Raw genomic sequence first — 12,869 nt, 5'->3', positions numbered from 1 at the left:
CACCTCTTTCACCGTCACCATCGTCTTTTAATTCAGTGCTGCTCCGCTTCATAACCTCATTATCCCGTTGACATGTCCACTCATCCATCAGTTGCTCTTTGTCCTCTCTCAATGATAAAAAGAGCATCCATTTGTCCTGTCCATGTGGCCGATAGTCTCTCCAAGTGTACACAGCCTCCCTGAGTTCATGGAGTTTCCTATCCAGTTTACCACTTTCAACCCCTTGCTGCGGCCATGGCACTACTTTATTTTTCCCGAGCGCTTCAGCCCGATCAAAAGCAGACTTGAACTGTGTTACAAGAGTGTCTATGTCCGGCGCTGCATACTTGGACCACAACATTTCCATAATCTTGCTCTCAGTTTCAATGAACCTTTGCTCACTGGCATCTCTCCTCGCCAGGGCGTCCCGCGACTCACTGTTGTCACCCGTAGGGTCTATCTGGTTCTGTGCATCAACATATTCATTACTGACATCAAGAAGTTTGTCATAATCATCCTTCAATCTCGCTAACTCTTCTGATAACTCAACTTCACGTAAACGGCCAGCACTAACATCAAGGCGGTTTATTCGTGTTGTAAAGTTTCGTTGTGCATTTGAGCGTTTCCGCTTTAAGCTCTCTAGATCTGGCTTGTCATCTGCCATTTTGTCTTTTTATTTTATTTCTTGTATTTCTTCTTTTTCTAGTGAACAGAATCTTCCAAATCGCTCTTGGACAAAATGACTCGTTCAAAAGAATCGGTTCAAAGAATCGTTCGTCCGCGAACAACTCTTTTCCAACTGTTACGGCTTGTAGTGGTGTTGTTTACAAAGTCACTATAATAGCCCCGCGGCTGTCATCATTATCCAAACAGTTTTACTCACGGTTGTGGAAGTTATTCAGCCCTTTAACGGCCCCGTTAGCTCTTGGCTTCGGCTTCTCCGTTGTAATGGTGTTGTATGTTGACGGCCGCTTCAGAATCCGAGGCTGTGTTCCCGCCGGCGCGAGTCATCAACAATGGCTATCCGCTCGGGGCTCGTGTTCTCTCTAGCACGGCTCCGACGGCGGTTTACAACTGTCCAGTTCTTTACTAAGCTACCTTTTATAGCTCAATAAACTCCCCACTGGAAGGGTTTCAGGACAAGTACGGTGGATACAACTCGTGTCACTTTTTGAGCTTTTATTGCGCACACATACACAATACTCTCTCACACAAGGTAGCTTGAATGCTATCGCTACGCTAGCCTGTCAGTGACGTTAGTCAACCTTAGTCAAATTAGGTTAGGTTAGGTTGTAAACCTGCAATGAAAACACAAACACAAACACCAGAATTAACTAATAAAACTACACACTCAAGTGATATTAAATATCAACCCAAATTACTAGCAATGTTAGTTTACAGTCACTCACCGGCAAGGCGTACCAGTCCTGACCATCAACTAAAATGAAAATGAAACATAAAACTAAAGGCGCCTGCGCACTAACTTTTTAAGCATACACAGACATTCAGGGGATCAGGAATGATAATACAACAAACCTGTAACCTAGTAAGATTATAACACGAAATATAACATAAATATGCTTGCATTTGGAATGTACACAATAGTTTTCTCGAATAATTCAGAACGTAATAATAACATCTTGTAATATATATACATACATATATACACATATATATATATACACTAGATATACCTGCTGGAAAGTTCTACAGTGTCTGATGAGTTGTTAAGTACTTATGTGGATGTATTTATATATGACACCAGTGTCAAAAAGAAAAATGTCTGCTCTGTGACAAACAGAACGGACAATAAAGTTAATCTAATCTGACCATTTTTCAAACACAATCTCTGACATTACATTCACTGCATGTGCAACTGCCCCATAACATAACCAAAATGACTTATTACTTGACAGTTATTTAATAGTCATGTGCCTCGACAAGTAAAGTCATAACATAATACATTTGCAAATCATTAGCTAAGGATTAATTAAAGCAGACAGCTAAAAGTTGAAGTACATAGCTTTTACTCATTGTGGTAATAAACGCATTAATTTACACTATTAGCTAATACTATATAAATAAGGAATTAATACATGATGGCACATTTAATTAATAGCAATTCGTATACTTCTTAATCTATTAATCATATAGACTCTTTATAGTTGCTGATGCAGTAATCCTTAAACGTTTTAGTTCTTCATGAGTCCTACGATTATCTGTGCATTAGTTAAGCATGAATTCATGGATAGTGCAACCGTATTATAAAGTGTTACAGAGGAAAAACATATTAAATGTGTGAGTCCTTCAAGTTGATGTGTGATGAGATAGTAGTTTTTCATAGTTTTCAATAGTTTTTCATAGAAAATATGTATGTGTCAACATGGACGTACCTTTTTTACAGTTTGCAATAAATACTATAATGCAATTCCCCAAAAAACACACACTGCCCCCAAAATATATGTCCACAACTGGAGAGATGGCTCAGTCTTGGTGTCACTTGAGTTGTTTTCTGAAAAGTGAGACACACTTCATTACTGTAGTTGTCAGTTCAGGTATTCTGAGGTCACTCAGCAATGCAGCAGTTAGACTATTAGTGACCAAACAGAGATATTTGATTTGAGAGATGTTCATTTGCACTCTTAATGTATTGTTTGTGTGTGTTTGGCAATATACCTTTATTATTGACACAGAGCTGTGTAATGTTTATTCTGTCTTTTTTCCAGCTGACAGGGTTGCTATAGTTACAGATGATGGATTCCTCACTGCAGTTCAGGATGAGAGTGTTGTTTTGTGATGTCACTTCCTGTGGAGAGCATCTGTTGTTCTGATAGCTAGAGTTTATCATGAGGTCATGAGTTCTGCATGTGAAGTTCACAGTACAGGAGTCACTGCTGGACCAGTGTGAGTTTACAGTCAGAACAGGAGCATCAACAGCGTCTGAAACACACAATTATTTTTTTTAACAATATCATTGTCACATGTCTGTCCTGTCTTGTTCTGCACTTGGGTGTCTGTTATGTTGAGCCATGTGCTTGTGTCATTGTTAGCCCCGCCCTACTTGTTATCTGATTATTGTTTGAGTTCTCCCACCTGTTCCCCCTGATTAGTTTCCCTTTATTAGTTCCCTCTTGTTTGCAGTCTGTGTGGATCGTTGTCTCTGTTTCACCCTGTGTTATGTTTTGAGTGTTTGCCTGCCTTGTTTTTCCCCCACGAGGGAGTTTTGGTTTTTAGTCTGTTTTGTTTGTTATTCATTAAAATTCCTTTCCTGCACTTGAATCCTCGCTTCACCTTTTGAATTCCCGTGACAGAACGATCCACCAGAATGAGGATTCAGCAGAAGGATTCCTGCCCTCACCTGGAGCGAATCATGAGACTCAGCAGTTTGGTTTCCCTCCGACAGCAGGGGACCAGGGTGAAGGATTTCGCCCGGAGATTCAGCGCGGCAGCAGAGGGACTCGGGCTTGGGGATATAGTCCTTAAGGACGTATTTAATATGTGTTTGGATGTTCCCTTGCCTCAGTGGGAGATGAAGGGGCTGGAAATTTTAGACTTTCCGGGTTTCACTAAGTTTCTCCACTATCGTGCTCGGTGGGATACATCGGACCCGCCTGCATCCCCGCTGCCCAGCCCAGAGAATGCATCGCCGCTGCCCAGCCCAGAGAATGCATCGCCGCTGCCCAGCCCAGAGAATGCTTCGCCGCTGCCCAGCCCAGAGAATGCATCGCCGCTGCCCAGCCCAGAGAATGCATCGCCGCTGCCCAGCCCAGAGAATGCGTCGCCGCTGCCCAGCCCAGAGAATGCGTCGCCGCTGCCCAGCCCAGAGAATGCGTCGCCGCTGCCCAGCCCAGAGAATGCGTCGCCGCTGCCCAGCCCAGAGAATGCGTCGCCGCTGCCCAGCCCAGAGAATGCGTCGCCGCTGCCCAGCCCAGAGAATGCGTCGCCGCTGCCCAGCCCAGAGAATGCGTCGCCGCTGCCCAGCCCAGAGAATGCGTCGCCGCTGCCCAGCCCAGAGAATGCATCGCCGCTGCCCAGCCCAGAGAATGCATCGCCGCTGCCCAGCCCAGAGAATGCATCGCCGCTGCCCAGCCCAGAGAATGCATCGCCGCTGCCCAGCCCAGAGAATGCATCGCCGCTGCCTAGCCCAGAGCTCCATCCACCCTTAATTCCGTCCAGACCTGAACCTGCACCTCACCATCGAAGACGGCGGAGGAGGAGGAAGACCTCCGGCCTCCCCAATGTCCCGGAGAATTTCGTTGCGAAGGAGCCAGAGACTGTTCACGTCACGTCTGCCCAGCAAGAGACTGTTCCAGTCACGTCTGCCAAGCCTGTGTCTTCGGACAAGATGGCCACCACTGAACCTGTTCACGTTACGCCTGTCGAGCCTGTGTCTTCGGACAAGAAGGTCACTACCAAGACTGGGTCTTCGGACAGGATGGCCGCCGTCGAGCCTGTGTCTGAGTCGGTAGTGTCTGTTCCTGAGCCAGAGCCAGTGTATGTCCCGGAGCCCGTATCTGTCCCTGAGTCGGAGCCCGTGTCTGTTCCTGAGCCTGAGCCCTCAGTGACCGCGACACTGGCCATTATGGCCACAGCCATGTGGTGTGTGTGGGCTACACACACACTTGAGCCGGTGGTGTCTGTTCCTGAGCCGGTGGTGTCTGTTCCTGAGCCGGTGATGTCTGTTCCTGTTCCTGAGCCGGAGCCAGTGTCTGCCCCTGAGCCGGAGCCAGTGTCTGCCCCTGAGCCGGAGCCCGTGTCTGCCCCTGAGCCGGAGCCCGTGTCTGCCCCTGAGCCGGAGCCCGTGTCTGCCCCTGAGCCGGAGCCCGTGTCTGCCCCTGAGCCGGAGCCCGTGTCTGCCCCTGAGCCGGAGCCCGTGTCTGCCCCTGAGCCGGAGCCCGTGTCTGCCCCTGAGCCGGAGCCCGTGTCTGCCCCTGAGCCGGAGCCCGTGTCTGCCCCTGAGCCGGAGCCCGTGTCTGCCCCTGAGCCGGAGCCCGTGTCTGCCCCTGAGCCGGAGCCCGTGTCTGCCCCTGAGCCGGAGCCCGTGTCTGCCCCTGAGCCGGAGCCCGTGTCTGCCCCTGAGCCGGAGCCCGTGTCTGCCCCTGAGCCGGAGCCCGTGTCTGCCCCTGAGCCGGAGCCCGTGTCTGCCCCTGAGCCGGAGCCCGTGTCTGCTCCTGAGCCGGAGCCCGTGTCTGCTCCTGAGCCGGAGCCCGTGTCTGCTCCTGAGCCGGAGCCCGTGTCTGCTCCTGAGCCGGAGCCCGTGTCTGCTCCTGAGCCGGAGCCCGTGTCTGCTCCTGAGCCGGAGCCCGTGTCTGCTCCTGAGCCGGAGCCCGTGTCTGCTCCTGAGCCGGAGCCCGTGTCTGCTCCCTGTCTGCTCCAGTGTCTGCTCCAGTGTCTGCTCCAGTGTCTGCTCCAGTGTCTGTCCAGTGTCTGCTCCAGTGTCTGCTCCAGTGTCTGTTCCAGTGTCTGTTCCAGTGTCTGTTCCAGTGTCTGTTCCAGTGTCTGTTCCAGTGTCTGTTCCAGTGTCTGTTCCAGTGTCTGTTCCAGTGTCTGTTCCAGTGTCTGTTCCAGTGTCTGTTCCTGAGTCGGTGGTGCCAATTCCAGTGCCTGAGCCGGTGGTGCCAGTCCCAGTGCCTGAGCCGATGGTGTTTGTTCCAGTTCCTGCGCCGTGGCCGCCCGAGGGGTCTTCACCGCCCTGGCCGCCCGAGGGGTCTTCACCGCCGTGGCCGCCCGAGGGGTCTTCTCCGCCCTGGTCGCCCGAGGGGTCTTCACCGCCGTGGCCGCCCGAGGGAAAGTCTCCGCCCTGGCCGCCCGAGGGAAAGTCTCCGCCCTGGCCGCCCGAGGGAAAGTCTCCGCCCTGGCCGCCCGAGGGAAAGTCTCCGCCCTGGCCGCCCGAGGGAAAGTCTCCGCCCTGGCCGCCCGAGGGAAAGTCTCCGCCCTGGCCGCCCGAGGGAAAGTCTCCGCCCTGGCCGCCCGAGGGAAAGTCTCCGCCCTGGCCGCCCGATGGACAATCTGCTCCACCCTGGCCGCCCGATGGACAGTTTGTCTCTTCCGTCCCGCCCTGGTCTGTTCCTCCCGTCCCGCCCTGGTCTGTTTCTCCAGTCCCGCCCTGGTCTGTTTCTCCAGTCCCGCCCTGGCCTGTCCCTCCCGTCCCGCCCTGGTCTGTCCCCTCCGTCCCGCCCTGGTCTGTCCCCCCCGTTCTAGTGGAGTGTCTGGAAGCCACTCCTTAAGGAGGGGGTTATGTCACATGTCTGTCCTGTCTTGTTCTGCACTTGGGTGTCTGTTATGTTGAGCCATGTGCTTGTGTCATTGTTAGCCCCGCCCTACTTGTTATCTGATTATTGTTTGAGTTCTCCCACCTGTTCCCCCTGATTAGTTTCCCTTTATTAGTTCCCTCTTGTTTGCAGTCTGTGTGGATCGTTGTCTCTGTTTCCCCCTGTGTTATGTTTTGAGTGTTTGCCTGCCTTGTTTTTCCCCCACGAGGGAGTTTTGGTTTTTAGTCTGTTTTGTTTGTTATTCATTAATTCCTTTCCTGCACTTGAATCCTCGCTTCACCTTTTGAATTCCCGTGACAATCATAGATCACTCTGTTAAGCTGTGCAATTTAAATAGCTGTTTACAGTACAGACTGTTTCATGTAGCAGATAAACTGATGACCAAAAACACATTAATATATTTAACAAATTGATATTTGTCTAAAGATATGAACATGTCATTTCACTACATGTATAGTATAATATTGCACAGAATAAAAGCTGAACATAAATGAGTCTTATGATCTGAAAACTCCAAGCAAAATTACACTCACCTATAACAGATACTCTGTATTCCACAATATTGTTCTCTGATTCTCCGCTTGCTCTTGCTGTATAGAGTCCAGTGTCTGTCTTCTGCATGTTCTTCAGTGTGAGAGAGAAGGTTTCATCATTGAAATCCACTCTGTCCTTGTAGGAAGAGTGAAGTCTTACTTTTTTAGATTCAATTATATATCTAACTATAATCTCTGATTTATCATTTGTCCAGGATAAAATATCGAACTCTGGTAGTTCTTGTGTCTGTATATCCAGTTGAACAGAATCTCCCGTCTTCACAAACACATCAGAGATCTCAGCACTGAACCCTGAGGAGAGAGAGAGAAAGAGTGACTGCAGCTGGTGAATTCCACTGTAGTACATTGCAATAAAAAGCAACAGAACAATAAGACAAAACATGAAAACATGCATGTACTAATGAACTAAAATGCCAAAGAGTACAGATACGGTTTTAAGCGGTCCTTAAAAACAAGAAGAGTCAAGGAAGATCTAACATCCAATGGCAGATTATTCCACAATCTAGGACCAGTGACAAAGAAAGCACAATCACCCTTCAATTTGAGACACGCACAAGGAATAGTTAGAAGATCCTAGTCTTACGCCTGAACTTAGTAAGCTCAGATAAGTATTCTGGCGTCATTCCGTGAAGTGCTTTAAAAACATGTATCAGAATCTTATACTGTATCCTAAAATGTATTGGTAAACTAAAAAAGATTACAAGGACATGTATCTGTTTTCCCAGCTTTCATTAACAACCTAGCAGCAGCATTTTGTACTTGCTGCAAGCGGGCGACGTGTGTTTGACATGTCCCAACATAAAGTGCACTACAATAATCTAGATGGGAAAAAATATAAGTGTGGACAAGTTTTTTCAGGTCGCTAGCTGAGAGAATTGGTTTCAGTTTGGCTATTGCTCTTAAATAGAAGAAGCAATACAAATCTTTATCTGTTGGTCAAATATGATAGATGAGTCAAAAATGACTCCCAAGTTCTTTACTTGATCCTGCAGGTACCCCTTCCATGGGCATAAGTTATCGATTACCATTTGACTACCAGCTGTGTGACCAAAAATAATAATTTCCATTTTGTTTTCATTCAATTGAGCGAGATTTGATTTTCAGCCATCCACAGATTTACTTTAGGCAATAAAAGCGTTTTGAGAAATTCTGATGCTGTAAGTGGGGTGAATATATGGGAATATACCGTCGACATAGGAGCAGAAGGACATACACTTGGGAGATTCACATTAAATACCACTGGACAATGATCAGAAAAACTGTGGCATGATATCAAGTTCACAAATCGAAATTCTTAAAGACAGAACGAGATCAAGTTCAAAGAGGCATGATCAAATAAATAATATATTTGACATTTAATACAACTTCTTAAAGAGAGAATAGCATAATAAAAATGTAATGCAGCTATAATGCACATATCTGGAGATATTTGCTGCTGATTACCTCATAGGGAGGAAAGTTTAGTCATAAACCATGTGACCTGGTTCATACTGATTGTCTCACATTTCTTGTTATTAATATTAATCAAGGTGTCACATTTATTAAAAATAAATAATATATCCATACTTGTTACATTTCTTGTTACAATATAAGGCTACTTATCAGTAATCTAGAGAGCCCATTGTTTCATGCATGTGTACTGTTATTTAAAAAGTTATTCCTTCGGCTCCCATAGGGAAGTAATTGGTTTGGTAGAGCTGACTGTCCCAGCATATGGGTAAAAATGATAAAAAAAATAACCCAATAAAATGACCTAACAGGCTGAACCCATATGGGTTAAAAAAATAATAATAACCTAGCATTTTTTTGTCAATTTCTTTTCAGAATACTTTTACAAATTAATCAGACAAAATTACTGACATAAGTTAAAATTGTATAATTGTATAAAAATTTTATATAAAGCAGTATCATTTAGAGAAAATGCCAATAAATGTACGTATAGACCGTATCTGAGCCATGCCCTGTCCAGTCATCACTGTCACAATATAGTCATTAATGGTCAATCAACATAATTAACATGTGTTTTTACCTGTTTTGAAGGTCAGAAGAGAAAGAAGAAATACGAGGTGATGTACTGCCATCTTCACAAAAAGAAAAGACTAAAAACAGAACTGAAAATGACGGATGCTGAGACTCCCTATAACGGAAATGGAAAGTTCCTCAGAAGTCCTGTAAGCACATTTTGACTTCTCATTTCTCATCACATCTCCTTCACATAATACATGGATCATAAGGGTGTGTCTGTGTGTGTGTTACTCAAAAGAGGTTTTTACACAAAAACTTTAAAGACATCTATATAAAAAGTTGCAATCTGCACCACATCCTGTGGAATCTGCTAACAAATGACGCTAGATCTTTTCTCAAAACTAATTTCACTTTTCTAGGCTTTTTTTTCTTTCCACAATAAAACAAAATCAGACATTCTGTAGCTGGTGCTTCACAGCAGCTGATCTCAGTTCAGTGATAATTTTTTTTTTTTTTTTGACCATGTTTCCACCTGTATTTAGCACTGGCCACTTGGAATCAAACCACCAAAAATGCATCTTAACCAGGTGGAAACAGGGCCATATTAGTCTTTAATATATTTAAAGAAAATGTAATGTCTACGTGGCCAATTACAGTCATACTGAATTATTGATCAATATAAATGTCACCTGGCCTTCGTTTTCAACTTTCGAGTCAGTGACTCACAACCCAGACGCATCCAATATATAAAAAACTAAAGCTTAATTTGTTAAAGTAGTTAACAAAATAACACTTAGTTAATATACAATAACAAATTTATATTGCTCTGTTTATTGGACATTAATATCAAATGTTATGAAACTTCATACTGTACATAAATTGTGTACAAAAGAACAATTCTGTCATTACTTTTATGAGTTTATGTATGTTTTGTGAAAAATATGACTGAAAATCTTATCCTTTGTAAATGAGACAAAATATATTGTAAATAGTGCTTGAAAATCACATTTAACCTGGAACACTCATTTAATATACGAAGAGAGATATATTCAAGAGAGAGACATGATTATATAAATCCAATTAATATTATGAGCTGTATGATTTCAAAAATAAGTCAGAACATGAAACAAACACTTTAATGAAAATCAGGCAACTACAACAATACAATTATTACTCATATATTGACTTACATTTTTATGCTTGTGCATGGCACGTTTACGATCTATTGATGAACACAGCAGCATCCACTGTTTGCAGACACATTTTTACATATATTCAACCTCAGTTATGAATGACCAAGTGGTCTCCCTTTTGAGGATTTACACACTATTGAATAAATTGTATTTTCTGTTTCAGTAGGAAATGATGTTTTTTGGTGTTGTCCTATTGTACTGTAGGTGGTGCTGGGGTGATTTTCTGTTTGCACCTGTGCCCGTATCTGTGAATATACATACAGTAAATACAAAATAAGTACATATATTTTCCATCTATCTATTTGTCTCTCTCTCTTCACAAGGCTTTGTATGAGCATGTATTAAGTGTCTGCGCAATGAGGAAAGTAAATGTCTTCTTCTCTTTCTTACCTCAGGACTAGGCATGTTCTGACTGGTATTGTGAGTGTGTTTGTGCTCTCCTGTAAACCCATAGACAGTTTGAGGATTCGCTGATTTCTCCAACATCTCCAGGGGTCTTTGCTCTTTAGTCTTTGTCTGCAGAACAAACCAATCAAACAGTCACAAATCCTTCTGCACATTTACATTTACATTTACAGTATGGCTAGTAGTGTGGACACTGAAGAGGTTTGATGTATTTCCAATAATTCTACAGCATAAATTGACATTCTGGAGAATTATGGGTTAGAATTCATTAATTCATTCTTGAATTAAGAGCATTTATTATCTAAGATGGCTACACAAAAAGATTATTACCTCAACTTGTGCATAAATTGTTTGATTCTCTTCTTGGGCCCCTAAGAGATTTAGAATAGTATTATTTTAAAGAAACAACTGATCATTGTTGTCATCACAGAAAGTGTAAGCGCGACTATTTGTGTGTGTTCTTTGCTTTTCCTTCAGCTAGTGATTGAGTACCTCGAATAAATCCGGGATACAGTCCTTTTTATTTCATTAAGACAAAAATACCTTTTTTATGCTTCTTGTAAGAGCAGCATATTACAGAAACTGCTGCTAAAACCACCAGTGGAACAACAGCGATGATCAAGTGCCAATAGAGAGGACTGTTGCTTTCTTTGGGATTCTCTGCTGAAATGCAAGACATCACATTAACAACTACAGCCATCAGAACAATCATTGAGGTTATCTCAGTATTGAGAATACATTTTAAAGAAATTAATTATATGATGTAAGTTATTTACTTAAGGTTTGCTCATGAGGTGTGCAAATGCGGTTAATCTCTATGGTGTCATTCTTCCAGCTGACTGGGTTACTATAGTTACAAACAACTATGTTCTCTATACAATGCAGGGTTAGAGTCTGCATTTCAGTAGATGTCACTTGCTCTTCACTGCAGTTGTTGGTGTGGTAGCTGGTGCTGAGTGTAAGGACATAACCACTACACGAGACATTCACAATACAGGAGTTAACACTGATCATGGTGGCGTTCCAGTTCAGGACAGGAGAATCCACTGCATCTGAAACACATATTTAAGAACATTTTGCTTGAAGATATGGAAATAATATGGATTAAATGACTTTTTAAAGAGCATGTTGTAGCTATGCAATGCAACAAAGACAATTATTCTGGTGCTTTTCTGCTCCCTTGATGTTGAGTGAGAAGACTTTCTATTTGACACTTTACTTGGATCTTTTTTAGATGAAGTGAGCTGACTTCTGCTCGTCACACCAGAACAACCATTGCATCACATCACATCATATTTTAGTTGATGTAAAACATTGTATTTGCTTCCATTTCTATGTAATAATAATAATTTTTGCCACTTCAGATTTACTTGAGATTTAAATAAAAATGCATTGTAAACTTTTACTCTGTAAGTAGATGCACAACTTTATCCTCCATGTTTCTGCCACATCATAGCGCAGATACTCTTGAAATTTTGATCTTAAAAATTGTCCAACAATCACCTATAACTGATACATTGTGTTCAGCAACCATTGTGTCTTCTTGTCCTATTGTTTTTGCTGTGTAGAGTCCACTGTCGGTCTTCTGCATGTTCTTCAGTGTTAGAGAGAAGGTTTCCGTGTTAAAATCCACTCTGTCCTTATATAAACTGTGAGGTGTTAAATCTCCAGATTGATTTGAAAATGTGACTACATTGTTTGATTTATCATTTTTCCAGACAAATCTTGTAAAGTGTGGCAGTGTTTTATTTATGTCCAGCTTAACAGAGTCTCCCGTCTGTACAAACACATGGTTTCTGGATGCTGAGGAGAGAAACAAGAAGAGAAGTTATTTTTAAAAAATGTGTCATGCCTTGGTTTAAATTTTAACTTTTAACAATACAACAGCTTTTAACCTTTAAATGTATTTATTTAGACCATTAGGGAGCAGACGTCACAGTTACTGTACATCACTGCAGCTGCTTGCACATTGTAGAAATACAGTAAAGTATCTTAAAATACGTCAATGCCATTGTTGTTTTTCTAAAGGCACGTATATAAAAGCTACTTAGATGTCCTTATTAAACTAAGTCATAATCCTGGCTTAATCTAAACCCTGTCTGTGAAACCAGGCCTAAGTATGAAGTACTTGCTGTACAAAACTACTAATACTTTACTATACTTAAAAGTGTACTTTCATAAACTAAAAAATGTGTTAAATATTTAAGAATTCTAAACTATCATGCCTATACGTTCACTTGTAAGTTGCAGTACAAACAAAAAAATTATTTGTAAACTAGTTGTGCACTAAAAGTTTTACTACTGTTATACTGAAAGTATACTTTATTAACTAAAATGTGGGCCACTTTAGTCCCAAGTAGTATTGAAATAGTACACTTATAAGTAGCTATCCTACTAGTACATTGATATTAGTATACTTACAACATAAAGTATACTTAAAATATATATTATACACTTGAGTATACTTAAGTACACTTTTTTGTGTTTTTTTTCCTCTCAGA

At 42.8% G+C, this 12,869-nt stretch overlaps 2 protein-coding genes across 3 annotated transcripts; both read right to left on the bottom strand.

Moving 5' to 3' along the window:
- Nucleotides 1–681: 681 nt before the first annotated feature.
- Nucleotides 682–8,949, bottom strand: LOC308686703 (CD48 antigen-like). Of its 2 annotated transcripts, none has more exons than XM_081395136.1 (5): nucleotides 8,835–8,949; nucleotides 6,785–7,096; nucleotides 2,656–2,919; nucleotides 2,373–2,491; nucleotides 682–1,277 (listed from the first exon to the last, which is right to left on the bottom strand). In XM_081395136.1, exons 1-4 carry the CDS (start codon nucleotides 8,884–8,886, stop codon nucleotides 2,397–2,399), a joined length of 723 nt encoding a protein of 240 aa, XP_081251262.1. In that variant the 5' UTR covers nucleotides 8,887–8,949; the 3' UTR covers nucleotides 682–1,277; nucleotides 2,373–2,396. The 2 variants fall into 2 exon arrangements, 1 of the variants encoding a protein (XP_081251262.1); XR_014029622.1 differs by having other exon boundaries at nucleotides 1,140–1,277; nucleotides 1,389–2,491.
- A 943-nt stretch (nucleotides 8,950–9,892) lies between these two features.
- LOC308686702 (uncharacterized protein) lies at nucleotides 9,893–12,149 on the bottom strand. The gene is made up of 6 exons (XM_081395135.1): nucleotides 11,872–12,149; nucleotides 11,145–11,420; nucleotides 10,912–11,031; nucleotides 10,699–10,739; nucleotides 10,354–10,479; nucleotides 9,893–10,208 (listed from the first exon to the last, which is right to left on the bottom strand). Exons 1-6 carry the CDS (start codon nucleotides 11,957–11,959, stop codon nucleotides 10,056–10,058), a joined length of 804 nt encoding a protein of 267 aa, XP_081251261.1. The 5' UTR covers nucleotides 11,960–12,149; the 3' UTR covers nucleotides 9,893–10,055.
- Nucleotides 12,150–12,869: the final 720 nt, after the last annotated feature.

Source organism: Scardinius erythrophthalmus, assembly GCF_964197995.2.
Source record: "Scardinius erythrophthalmus genome assembly, contig: HAP1_SCAFFOLD_668, whole genome shotgun sequence".
NCBI classification, from domain to species: Eukaryota; Metazoa; Chordata; class Actinopteri; order Cypriniformes; family Leuciscidae; genus Scardinius; species Scardinius erythrophthalmus.
Note: the sequence above shows the minus strand (reverse complement) of the source record. Positions and strands in the feature narration are given on the sequence as shown.

Bases quoted from the DNA above. Each gene is read 5' to 3' on its own strand.
- LOC308686702 (XM_081395135.1), bottom strand. From the start codon at position 11,959: ATGCAGAAGACCGACAGTGGACTCTACACAGCAAAAACAATAGGACAA. The intron at 11,032-11,144 runs GTAAATAACTTA...CTTGCATTTCAG, and splicing joins ACCTCATGAGCAAACCTTAA to CAGAGAATCCCAAAGAAAGC. The intron at 10,740-10,911 runs GTATTTTTGTCT...TAAATCTCTTAG, and splicing joins TTACAAGAAGCATAAAAAAG to GGGCCCAAGAAGAGAATCAA.
- LOC308686703 (XM_081395136.1), bottom strand. From the start codon at position 8,886: ATGGCAGTACATCACCTCGTATTTCTTCTTTCTCTTCTGACCTTCAAA. The intron at 2,920-6,784 runs GTGAGTGTAATT...TGTGTGTTTCAG, and splicing joins ATACAGAGTATCTGTTATAG to ACGCTGTTGATGCTCCTGTT. The intron at 2,492-2,655 runs GTATATTGCCAA...CTCACTTTTCAG, and splicing joins GCTCTGTGTCAATAATAAAG to AAAACAACTCAAGTGACACC.